Source organism: Callorhinchus milii, unplaced genomic scaffold (genome assembly GCF_018977255.1).
Source record: "Callorhinchus milii isolate IMCB2004 unplaced genomic scaffold, IMCB_Cmil_1.0 Scaffold31, whole genome shotgun sequence".
In the NCBI taxonomy this organism is placed as follows: Eukaryota; Metazoa; Chordata; class Chondrichthyes; order Chimaeriformes; family Callorhinchidae; genus Callorhinchus; species Callorhinchus milii.
In genome coordinates, this window is record NW_024704772.1 from 802,944 (window position 1) to 816,278 (window position 13,335).

The window sequence follows — 13,335 nt, forward strand, 5'->3', positions numbered from 1 at the left end:
CTTTCCATTTCCAAACTAACCTCACTCCTTTTGGATTCGCCATTTATTGTAGAATGACAGAGCAACTTCCCTAAATGATACTTTTATCTCGCGCCACCCACGCTTTTATTAGCAGAAACCCAATTTCAAAAAGCTAGTGCGTCAACCAATATTGATAGGCCAGTAGAGTCCTGTAGCTCAGCGGTTAGAGTGCTCAACCTCGCAAACAAGAGGACCTGGGTTCAATTCCCCGGCAAAATCTCAGTTAAGTTTCCTTACTCCACACGCACACACGCTCCTCTGTTTACCTAGCAGTAAGTAGGAACCCGGTGGTTAGTCGATTGGTGGATCACTTTTCCGGGGGTATTACTAGAAAAAAAATGTGGTTACTCAATCCACGACACTGCTGTCCGCAACTGACTGCTGTGCTTCACCCACAAAATATACAGTCAATTCACTGTATAGTATATTCTGTGAAGAGTTTTGAGGCTTTTCAAAGACATGATAAAACGCTATATCAAATGCAAGGATTATTATTATTATTATTATTATAGGCCAGACAGTGACGACTGACAATGATGGCAGGCCAATCTCTCTCTGCTGGGTAAATCTGCACTAACAGGAAGATGAGGCCAAAGACCGAGTGTGTCTACAGAAGCCAACAGAACTGCATGTCTCAACATGTAAAGTCACCCACAAGTTACAGATCACGTTACAGCTTGAAATTTTGGTTTGATGCAAATAAAAGGCGCAACATCTGAAAGTTGCACGTGCGCGCGCCACACGGTCATTTTGTTGAGACAGCAGCCAATTTCCAACACAATAGAAACAGTGGTAAACCAAGACCACGCACCCACCAACGCACGCACTGCCAAACACTTTTCAATAATAATAATCCTTGCACTTGATATCGCGCTTTATCACGTCTTCGAGATGTCTCAAAGCGCTTCACAGAATGTACTGTCAAGGGATATGTATATTGTGTGGGCGCAACACAGCAGGCAACTGTGCACATCAGTGTCCCACAAACAGTTGTGGATTGAGTCACTATTATTTTTTGAAGGTATTGTTACCCCAGCAAAAGTGGTCCACCAATCTACTAACAAGTGTGCAGTGTAAGGAACATGCCCAACGTTTCGCCCTACCCCCGTCTGGGAATCGAACCCAGGTCAACTCGCTTGTGAGGCGAGTGCTCTAACCGCTACGCTGCAGGAATGATGCGACAATGTCCCTGATCTTGCAGCGCCAGGGAGTACACACTGTTCACACGGCATAAACACAGGAGCCCTCCTGCGACACACAGTGGTGCAAGCCCACCATAAAACACACAATTTACTTCTGCTCTCTCCGTGTTCTCAAATTCAGTTCTGATTTTATTCGCTTGGCACATTGCTAAACATTAGCCATCTGGCCAGCCACAACAGCATTTTGGAATTTATCCCATCACTGTTACATAGGAACAGAGAGGCCCCAATTCCTTCCAAAAAAAACCACACACAAACTGCGGAATAGCAACGCAACAGGTATTATTAGGCTGGAAAAGGCTGGACTTTCTGACTCACCTTCTGAGTGGCGTCTTTCTTCTTCTTGTCCTCTTTTTTCCTTTTCTTTTCTTCCATTAACTGTTCTTCCTTTTCTTCCTCCTTCTCTCTGCAAAACAGAAGGGACAAGTTTGATGTGAGCATGTTTGCTCTCTCTCTCTCCGCATCCCCACCACCCCCCCCAACACATGCTGGGCTCAAGTAGGCTTTCTTCCATCGGTCACTCTGCCAGAGACAGGACTCCTCGTCTCTTAAATGAACACTCAATTTACACTGCAAGAACTCTAGAACTCCAGAAGTCTAACGAGATACCAAACCCGACTCCTATTGGAAGATCTCAAAGAGCTTCACAATAATTACTGTCAAAACTTGTGATTGCTGTGAAGACAAACAATGAAGACGTTCACACTGGCAAAGTCCCCCAAACCGCCTTGAGATGAATCATAATAATCAGTTATGACTTCTTATCACCACATCAAAACAGCTCAGAGCGCTTCACAGCAATTAAACCTAGCGGTTGTGTATTTATTGGCACATCGACATTGACAGCTCCAGGAAAAGGTAATTGAAGATCAATTTATCAGCAGGATTGTTGACGGGGACAGTGTGAGAAACTCGCTAGTGCTGTGGGATCTTGAACATGTAAGTGGGAGCACGGCAATGAAATCTCACCCTAGAGGCATGAGGAAATTATACTTTAAAATAAAAAGTTAGGGCTGTTTGCTTTAAACATTGCATTGAACTCGGGATTAAGAGCCAAGAAGGTTTCCGCTTGCTTTAGCCACACCGAGTGGGCCTCACTGACATCACAGCCGTCTCTTATCTGCACACACATGCTGTGAGCAGATGGTCTGTTCCAGGAAAAACACAGCAACAGGAACCACTTGCTTTTCTGCAACTTGGGAGGTAATCAAAGTTAATGGGCTGGCAGGAGAGGAGGCTGCTCGGAATCAATCAAGCTGTTTAAGGCCGCGGCTCAAGTCAAATGCTGCAAGGGGCGAGCAATCGGCTTCTGGGCATGCCGGGCTCCATGTGGCGTTGGCATTACTTTGCAGGACTATTATAAAGGGTTGACTTGTGCCTTTTCTTGGGTCCCTCAACGAGTCAGACCTCACGGTCTCGTGATCTAAGATAATAATAATTCTTGGATTTGACATAGCAATTGATTACATGTTCAAGGCGCCTCAAAGCGCTTCACAGAATATATTGTAAAGTAAATTATCTGTATGCTTTGTGTGTGATAAAGTCATGAGGGAGCACTGGGTTGCTTTCCAGTGAGAACAGGTTTTTGTTAAAGTGGACGCCGAAGATGCCATGGAACCTTCTGGAAGGAATGCATGGATGGAGTTTTCCAATATTCCCTCCACACCAAAATGCACTGAATTGGTCATTCATCCTCTTACTAATTGTGGGACATTGCAGCTACAGTAGACCTCTTGAGAGCAATTGCTCATGTACGTCACTGCACTTCAAAACAAATCCCTCTATGAAGAGGATTCAGAGCTTTAGATATGAAGTGCAAAAAGAGAACCACAATTTATTTAAAAAAACTGGAAAGAGAGAAAGAATAAAAAAGCCTGACCAATAACAAATGTCATTTACACAGTGCCTTTCCCGTCGGGAGGACAGCCCAAGGTGCTGGACAGTCAGCGATTTGGATCCGAGCTGGAAGTTGGGATCAGGAGGGGTGAAGAGCAAGGAGGGTAGGGGGGCGCGGGAAGGTGACCAGAGGAGCGGCTGAAGAGGATGGTCTTGAGACGTGCCTTGAAGGAGGTAAGGGAGGGCGCAAGGCAAAGGGACTGTGGAATGGGGTTCCGGAGGGTGGAACAGGCTGCCTCACAGGTAGAAACGGGGAATCGGGGCGTAAGGAACCAAGCATAACTTCTACACACTCCCAGAGGCTGGTTCAAGCGCAGGACTGAGAAAGCCGGAGGCATCTCCGGGACAGAAATTAGCACACGGGGCAGGAGAGAGAGATTTAATATCAAAACACAGGAATAATCTAAAACCAAGCACCGACTAGCACGGTGCCACTGACACAAACCAGATAATAATGGTACATGTTCTGTGTGCAATAGTGGGTTTAAACATACCATAAACTGGTTTGACATGCTGTGAATCTAGAAGGCATAATCAATCACTGACATGCCAACCCTCCAACACACACATTTTATTATTACCTTGAGCTCATAAGTTGGTTCTATTTATAAGAAATATTAATTAAGTCTTCATATGTTCAAACTAAAAATATATACAGAAACACTTAGGGCGAAACACAGCAGCCAACTGCGCACAGCAGTGTCCCACAAACAGTCATGGATTGAGAGTCCGAATTATTATTATTATATTTTATGGGATTATTACCCTCAGAAAAGCAGTCCACTAATGGACTAACAATCGGGTTCCTACTTATAGTAGATAAACAGAGGCATGTGTGCGGAATAAGGAAACTTGCCTAAGGTTTCCTCTTGCCCGTGAATCGAACCCAGGTCCTACTGCTTGCGAGGCAAGCGCTCTAACCACAACCTGCAGGGCTCCAAATGCATGTAACCAGCCATCCAGTAACATGGCTGCGGGAACATATGCTTCACAGCCCATCAGATGCAGGATTAATTTCAAGCCAGTCGTGCTTTGCTGCCAGCCTGGAAAGGGGGAGGCATTTGGCCAGCCAGTGAGGTCAGCTCAATAATAAAGCATTTCTGTCAAGGTACGCAGGGAAATTAGCACCAGCCATTCTCACCTTCCTGTAGGCAAATCTCTTTCTCTCCTCCCCGCCCTCTACCTCCCCTAGCGCCATGTGCCAGCAGTCACCAATTCGGCCTGCTTGCCTGAAGTGAAGAATTCCATGACCTTGGCTGTCCCAGGCAGTGGAAGTTAACACCTGTTTGAGAATTTACATTCAGGGCAGTAAAACTAAATGGCATCTCAAGCACCTGACTGCACTGTCCTTGAGATTTTTGCTTAAAACCACAGGGTCATCCGCTTTATTCTACGAGCCTCTGCCCTATGTTGGACTGCAGTCCCAAGGGCACCCTCCAAAGCCTCAGCCTGGCATCCGTGCTTCATGTGCAAGTCTTGACGGCAAGAGTTGGCAGGCTGTTCAACTGGAGAAGCAAGGGATACACATTGCAGCCAAGTTTGATCCTGACCTTAATCCCATATCCAAACACACACTTTCCAGCATGGGTGACTGGGCAGCGATCAAAAGCACCAGCCCATTTCCCAATCCCCGCACCCTCTTAACCCAAGAGGCCAACCATTGTCCCTTCATATTGCCTCGGCTGAGAGAAGACAGGTCAAATTCCGGGCCTGTACACCTCAGTGACCGTTCCGTCAAAATGCCACGTGCAGTCAATTTGGACAACTCTCCAAAAGAAGTCAGGAAGGCAAACTTCAGTCAGGCAGTCTGAGTCCTGTGATAAAACATGGTGGCAGACCAAAACTGGTCATTCACCTGAAGGTTGTTGGTGAGACTATGTCTGCAAGAGAGCTGCCATGTTTGCCAGCAACCATAGTCTTGCAATTCCCTGTGATGTGCCAAGAAGTGTAGATGTTCTTGCATAAGAATATAAAAACACACTAATTGTATTTTGCCTAAAATGCTTTTTTATTTACTAGGCTGTCACGATATATTCAGACATTTGTCGGCAATAATGGGAGTGAGTGACAACTTGTTGTTCAGAACGGGGTGAGCACCTGCACGCTTTGCTTTTCAGGAGCAGGGAAGGTTTAAACTGATTTAACACACAGTCGTGGTGGCCTAATTAATGAAGGCACCGCCCTGCGAGCCACTAAGCCATGCTCACCAGAAGGTCATTGCTTTGAATCAAAGTGAGTTAAGCCGATCTCAACTGAGCAGCAGTTTGTGACACAGCGACGGCAGCCCCCCACCCCCAGAAAGGGCCCCCACTCCTGATGCCTCTCCGCTAAGCCTTACTGGAAAGTGTATGTACGTACGTACGTGTGGAAGTCACACAGGGACAAATACTAGGCTTGGCTGGTTTGACTTCTGCAGGACACTGGACTTGTTTGATAGCACTATACTGAAACGGGAAGATCGAGAGTGAGCATTCTCCGTGGAGAAGATCAAATGGGCAAAATGGCCTCCTTCACCCAAACCATTCTGACGAGTGACATGGAGTGACCCTCCATGTTGGGTATTCTGACCAGTGTAAAACGAAATGAACTGAGATAACTCAATGAGGGCGGGCATTCAATCCATCCCTGATGCCAGTGCTGGTGCTCACCCTATCACAAGTGATCGTACTCTGTAACAAGAGCTACATCACGCACAGAGATGGCCCCAGTGCTCATTGGAGGGAGGATTGTGCAACTTGGTATAAAACACAGCGATACAAAAAACAAAGTAAATTAACATCCAGCTGCAAGGGTAAGGGCAGAGTCACTGGTGGTGCAAAATGTTCCAAGTTACTCGCATGGGCAGGTCTGTCAAAGTGGCGGGGTCACTAACAGAGGGAAGGAAGAGTGTGCACACCTAGAGGAACTGCCACAGACATGTGTGGCTTGCGCAGCATGGACAATAACGCCATGTTAAACAGGAGGCAGGGAGTGGGACCGTGCCAATAATGTGAGTGGAGTGCTATTAGACGTACCGTTGCAGACAGACCTGATATAAACCTACAACACACAAGAGGAGACAATAGGAGACGATATGGCTCCATGTGAAACTTCCCACTTGTACCGTAAGTAGGCCTTGGCTGCCCTGATGGCTCTCCCAAGTGCTCGGTCTTCACGCATGAGCCTGGATGATAAAGGTTGGCAGAGCATCATGTCAGACACTAACATTCACACTCCCTAACAATGGTCAAGGTACGATCAGCAGTGGGAAAGCCCTGGCTGATCACTCCTCTCTCTCGCCAAAGAGCACCAATGCTAACTGTACTGTCCCTACCAGATTGCCACATCTGGGAAAGAGAAGAACACAGAGTGGATGATCTATCGCCAACCTCTCACCTCAACTGAGTCACAAAGGCCTAACAAGTGGCCCATCTGAGCTTCAAATGCCTCCATAACAGTGAGAAATGTTCATACCCACTAACAATGCTTGAATCAGTCAAGCTGCCTCTCTCCTTCAGAAACATGTGCTTACCCCCCTGCCCCCCCACTCCCCCGATCCACAGAGTTAATTTGAGAGCAGTAGAGAGCACCACTAGCCGGGCCTCTCTGAGGGCTGGACCAGCTCCTTTCAGTCCCAGGACACGCATCAGTCCCCAGTTCCTGCTTCAGCCAGTGGCAGCTTCTCCTGACTTCCTGGGATTTCTAGACCACACAGCACAGGGCAAGGAAAGCAAGCTATATATAGCTCGCCTGACCCTGCTGCTCTAGTTAATGGAAGTGCTGCAGCAACGCAAAGCAGGAGCCAGAGAGACAAGATGGCACTGTACCTCAAGTCACGTCTTAAATTAGATTCCTCTGACAAAAACGCCAAGTCATTACACACAGCCATCTACACACGACATTTCAAATTACTCACCTGACATTAAACCATTAGGAATTTAAATCACAATTTTTCTCCCTGCCTGAAGGCATTTAGCTCCTCTTTTCCTTCTGCTCGAGTACAAAGAGGCTCTGGGTGTCCCAGGGTACCTTGCCGGAGATGCCATTAGAATAGTGACAGTCGACCAAGCTATCCAACTGGAGCGAGCGACTGCTGAAACTGACGCCTCGCTCACTCACTGCCCAGCCGAGGGCTGCTGTATTACATCCCACAGGCCCTTTTCACCCCACCCTTGCCTCCTTTAAGACACGTCTCAAGACCCTCCTCTTCAACTGTGCCTTCAGTCACCTTCCTGCCTTCAATCCCTCCTGATCCCAACCCCCAGCTCGGGTCAAAATCCCTGACTGTTTAGCGTCTTGGGACGTCCTCCCGACATGAAAGGCACTATGTAAATATTATTTGTTGTTGCAATCCAAAGCAGCAACCCTGCCTGGTTTCATCCATTCCCTTCTTCGGCCGGGAGAGCTACAATTTATAGTCAATTGCCCCAACCGGTGCCTCAGTAAGAAAACAACCGACTCAGCACGGACTGGGAATAACTGAGTTGTCGTGAGCTTCTATTTGAATTTCCGAACCGAGGTGTCAGATTTCACTGGTGGTTTCTGTGCTTCCGCAAACTATTCACAGTCACTCGATACGACATTCAGTCATCATGCAACAAAGCTCAAAAGCTTCTCTCCCTACACCACCCCCCAAAAATCCTATTTTTAATGTTTTCTGAATTGGTGCACCAACTGTTAATCATTGAAGAGAATCCCAGGATTGAATAAAGGCTGAGCCAGGGCGGAAAGGATAGCGGGTTTTATCGGAAACAGGCTGCACATTGAACTGTACACACGTGAATAAGCACAGCACATCCATTGCCCATGGAATAACACCCCCGTTTAAGAGAAATAGGGAGAGGAAATAAAGAGAATTAGACAAAAGTTAAGTTACAATCGAGCGATAAGTTACAGCAGAAACAGGCCATTCGGCCCAATTACTAGATCAGTCTATAACTGTGTACTGACGGAGGTTAACCACTTATGAAAAATTAAGAGTGTGGTGAGAGGGGAAGGCCAATATCTCAAGAGTTCAGGAGGAGAAAGGAGAATGCATGGATGCAAGCAATAAGGATCACTTAACACGATATGCCTTTTCTTTTTATAATAGTGAAACTGTGAATAGTGGACCTGTTGAATAGGCTCCCTAGAGAGAGCTGAAGCAGGAAATGTTGATTCCTTCAAACACAGAGTAGATGGTATTTTTCTCGTCTCACATTTCTTAAGTCTTATGTATGTTTATCCTTGTATTTTGCTGTAGAGACATCACATGTAAGGGAGCAGTATTCACAGACTTTATAGGGAATTAAGAGCCATTGAGGAATAAAAAACATTTGGCGCGGGAGAGGACACTAAGTATCTTGGAAGCTTCTTTGGCAAAGGAGGAAATGGGAGAATTCCACTGGAGGTCAGAGGAGATACAGACAGCGAGGCCACAAATGGCGACAGATGGGAGTGGGTGAAGGCAAGGGGAGCCTTCACTCTTTCACTCCCTGCTGGTAAGGGAGAGAGCCAAAGCTCACAAGGGAAAACAACTACAAAACGTTCAGTTCACCAGGTTACTGCCCCCACTCCGCCCCTCCCACCCCCAACACACACACACACACACAATCTCACCACCTTCTTAGTGTAGCTATCACCTTCAATATCTTCATGCAGTCAGTTAAACTCTCACCAGTCGGTCACTTGATGAACTAAAAGATAATAATAATCCTTGCATTTGACATAGCGCCTTACCACGTCTTTGAGACGTCTCAAAGGCGCTTCACACGATATACTGTAAAGTGAATTGACTGTATATTTTGTGGATCCTACCTGAATATGTAAAGCCTGATACCCCCACCATTTAAAAAACACAACTCAGCAGAGAGACAGTATTACACAGTTATTTGACAAGCTCCCACTCCCACCCACATGCGTTAAAACATCAGCCGTTTGGAGTAATTGCAACTCAAGCTTCGCACTTGCAGTTTATACCACCCAAAACCTCCCAACAAGACAATTACTCCCAACGGACGGACAATTAGTCTCTGGGTGAAATTCAGATTCTGTTGGAATTTAAAATACTTTACACGTAAAATGCACTTCAGTTCCATGCCATCAGTGGAGTGAGACTTCAACTCAAAATAATTATAATCCTTGCATTTAATCCTTATCACATCTTGGGAGACGTTTCAAAGCCCTTCACAGAATACAGTGTAAAGTGAATTGACTGTAAATTTGGTGGGGGCTTAACCTAACTCAGCCTTTTCAGAAACTATTGAAAGGCTTTAGTTGTATAGTCAGTGTATAGGGGTTATGGAGTCAGCATTTCAAGTAACAACAACAAATGTAATTCATAAAGGCTACCCCCATGATGACTCACAACAGATGAAAAGATTTCCAACAATATATGCACGTCCATATACTCTACTTTAAAACCATGGAGTTGTGCAAAACAAATCCGTCACCTGTGAACTTGTGGCCAGCCCCACAATAACACAGTTCTGATAGGACATCTAGACCTCAGCGTACACCACGAGCAGCTGCTCAGCCCTGATAATGTCACACCAACTATTGGCAACACTCCCACTCCGCTCAAAATGGCAGTCCCGCAGAATGGGAGAAACTGCACCAGGACTGAAACCACATGCTCTCATTTCCTGCTCCAGAAAGGTGATATCAATAATACTAATTCTTATCACGTCTTTGAGACGGCTCAAAGCCCTTCACAGAATACACCGCAAACCGAATTTTGTGGATGAAACGCGGCAGCCGATTGCGCGCAGCAGTGGCCCACAAACAGCCACGGATCGAGTGACCAAATTATTATTATTTCTTGAAGGGGTTATTACCCTATTACCTTACAGAGACTAGCAGCGTGAGAGATGACAGCTACTTGGGTTATTAAAAAGGTGAGAGCTGGTCTGGAGGGGTGGGAGAAGAACAGCAGTGAAGATAGTGGAACTTGAGCCACTTGTCAATGGACTGCCAACACACACTGGAACCTCAGTCAGGAATTTGGATGGCACTGAGGCATTTCCCGCTAAGCATTGAAACAATTACAGCCCTGCCAACTGCAACAGGGGTCAAATTAACAGCAAGCTGTGGAGAAGATTTGCTAATCTGTTTGTTCTAAGCTGCTATTTGCCAGGAAGTGGTTTGTCTGGTCGGGCTTCAGCAGCTTTAACGCAAGACAAGCCAGGGTCAAGAGCAGGTGAGTTACAACTTGAATTAAGGGCACTGAAAATGCAGGGCTGTCTGTAATCATTCTACCTCAGTAGTTCATTTATCGCTGACTGTCCCTCACCGAAGTCCAAACTACAGACAGAGGTGGCCGCTTGGCTCACTCTTCCCTCGGTGAGTCAGACTTGAACTCACACAGTCTATGCTTACGGTTGCATTGTTGGAGGTGCCATCTTCTGGATGAGCTGTTAAACTGAGGTCCCCTTTGCCTGTTCAGGTGGGTGTTAAAGATTCCGCAGCGTTATGCAAAAAGGCAATTTCATTTCAGCCCGGTCGGTGCCCAGGTCAACCATCCCTCAAATGAAATTGGTCACTCAATCCATGATTGCTTGAGGTACACCAGTGTGAGTAATTGGCTGCCGCGTTTCGCCCACAAAACACACAGTCAATACAATCTGCAGTGTATTCTGTGAAGCTCTTTGATACGTCTGATAGACGTATAAGGTGCTCTACCAAATGCAAGGATTATAGAAGTGAAACGCATCTAAAATCAACCTTCAAACCATCCTGTAAAACGAGGGTCCACCCAGCTGACTCAGTGAGTACGATACAGGACTAAGCCACATAGACCAGAAGGTCACAGGTTCTTTTGTGCTCTGCGCTGAGTTAGCTGATCTCAAAGGTGGGGGGGAGAGGGGGAGCAGGCGCGCGCTACAATTGGCTTCAGTGCTCCACAGGTTGAGGGAAGGGATGCAATAATTTGTTGTGTATCACTATAAAGTCAGTCATTCTCGCGGGGAAGTAACGGACAGCATCAACAACAACATGCATTTATATAGCGCCCCTCAGAGGGTAGAGTCGCAGAGCACTTGCATCAGTTGGGCTTTGATCCACCCCAATGACCCAATACACTGCCAATAGTTAGTTTAGACTCACACAGGAGAAATGACAACTTGCACTAAGTTCCATTGTGGACCCAGGGATCAGGGGCTCACAAGAATGAACTATGAGTAATGAAATGTACAGGGAAACGTAAGTCAAACCATTTAGTGTGAAATTGTAAGCTCGAGCCCCTGACTCACAGGTACTAATGGACCGACTTCCCTCGACTACATCCACAACAAGAGCAGGCTGTGACACCCAGCACATACAAACAGCTTTGTATGGTTTACACACAATGAAAAACAATAGCATGTGGGCTGCAATATGTCCTGGGAATCAGGAATAAACTGCACCGAATTTGAACGTTGCAACACACACCATACCAAGCTATCAATCATCTAGCAAGACGCTCTCTGGAGAACTTTACTTACACGTCATGGCAGGAATTACTCCAGTATTACACCTGTTCCAGAGGAAAAACAGCAAACAAAATCACTGGGCTATGAAGGCAATATTGGCCGATTCAGGTGGGCAGGCAGGAAGGCCGACCCACCCATTTTCTTACTCAAATTGTTTAACTTTCAGGAGTTTCCAAGTAAACACAGCACAGGGCTGACTGGAATAGATTACAAGTGAACTACTCACCCAATACTGTATTGGAGTGTCTAAATTGCTACTCCAGTACAGTATTAGGCGAGTGGGATGTCAAACTGGAGCCTGACTGCCTGGTCAGGTGGACAGGAAAGATCCCACCCACTATCTGCAAAAGGAAAGGGAGCTTCTGTTTTCTGTCACCAATCTTCGAGATTAATGGGCCATTCAGCACACCTCATGGTTGCTTTGCAGAACGTTACTGTGCGCAAAATACTGCCAAGATTGCTTATAAAATAACTCAGTGATAACTGATAAGTAATTTGAGATGCTGTCATGATAACACGTTATCAAATTCAAGTTCTTTCTTCTCTTTCTACAGATACACCAGAAAAATAAGTAACCGTTTCTGCCTGATCCTGAACATGAGTATGAACAAAATGTACTGCTGGTAGATTTTATTTCCCCTTCTAGTTGGTCGCTCTCTTTGAGTCCTCTGAAAAGCAGCTCACGTCTTGCCCAACGAGCAGAATGTACAAGCAGAGAAGCACTCGCGCTCCCTGCACAAGGCCTCTCACACAACATCTAACGTGGGAATTGGCCTCAGATCTTTGGCAGGTTGGCTGCTGTGCGTGTAGATTGCTCAGTGCAAGCAGAAACCAGAGGCACTGCTTGTACGTGGACAAACATGCCTGACCGTACATACACCAGCTGGGAAAAGCTGGGGTGACAGACACACGGTTGGTGTGAAAGAGACATCAATTTCTGTATCAAATGCAAGGATTATTATTATTAATATTTGGTAAGCTCTTACATATACCCTGGGCAGCTGAGGAAGGCCACTTCCAACAGATTACTACTTAATCAGGAGCAGCACAGCACCCCTGGCTCTCTTCTCCCCTCCACACCAATCCCTACCACCACCCCACCGGGTAATCGATGCCTCTGCAAAAATAATCCCTTCTGCTCATGTCACTTTCACCCGCCACTCGGCTCCACATTACAAATCTCCGAGCTCAGAGCAACCGAATCTTGTATGAAACTGAATGCCTTACAGATGTGCAGCTGTGTACAGCACAAAATAGATCACTCCGCCCCCTCCTCCCACTCACCCACCCAAGGACCTCTGCAACAACCTCCCGCTGTCAAGACTTCCTTCTTCAGACCAGAAGGCAGGTGGCTCTCTGCCAATGAGTTCCCCAGACTGGATACGAATGCCATGCTGGGACCTGCCAACAAGTGCCTTTCTGTGGGGTGGGGTGGGGGGAGACAGGGCCGCCTCGGTCACACCTCCTTGCTAACATGGAACGCAGCGCTCCATCTCCTGCCACTTTGTCAACATCATAAACCACAACATTATAAATCTGAGAGAACATAGGAACAGGAAGAGGCCATCCAGCCCCTCAAACCTGTTGCACCATTCTGTAAGATCATGGCTGATCTGTACCTCAACTCCAATTACCCGCCCTTGCCTCATATCCCTTGATGTCCTGAGCTAACAAATATCTTTCCACCTCTGTCTTGAAAATGTGAATGGATCCAGCCATAATCCACAGCCTTTTGAGGGAGGGAGAGTTCCAGATACCCACTGGCCTTTGGGTGAAAACTACCTCCGGAT

At 46.5% G+C, this 13,335-nt stretch overlaps 1 protein-coding gene across 12 annotated transcripts in view; it reads right to left on the reverse strand.

The window, feature by feature from the left end:
• The window catches only part of tnrc6ba (trinucleotide repeat containing adaptor 6Ba), a 53,867-nt gene that overhangs the window by 20,541 nt on the left and 19,991 nt on the right, over positions 1-13,335 (reverse strand). For all 12 annotated transcript variants that reach the window (XM_042344956.1, XM_042344963.1, XM_042344955.1 and 9 more), the window contains one exon: positions 1,542-1,629. In XM_042344956.1, coding sequence (XP_042200890.1) covers positions 1,542-1,629 — 88 coding nt within the window. The remainder of the gene's footprint in view (positions 1-1,541; positions 1,630-13,335) is intronic.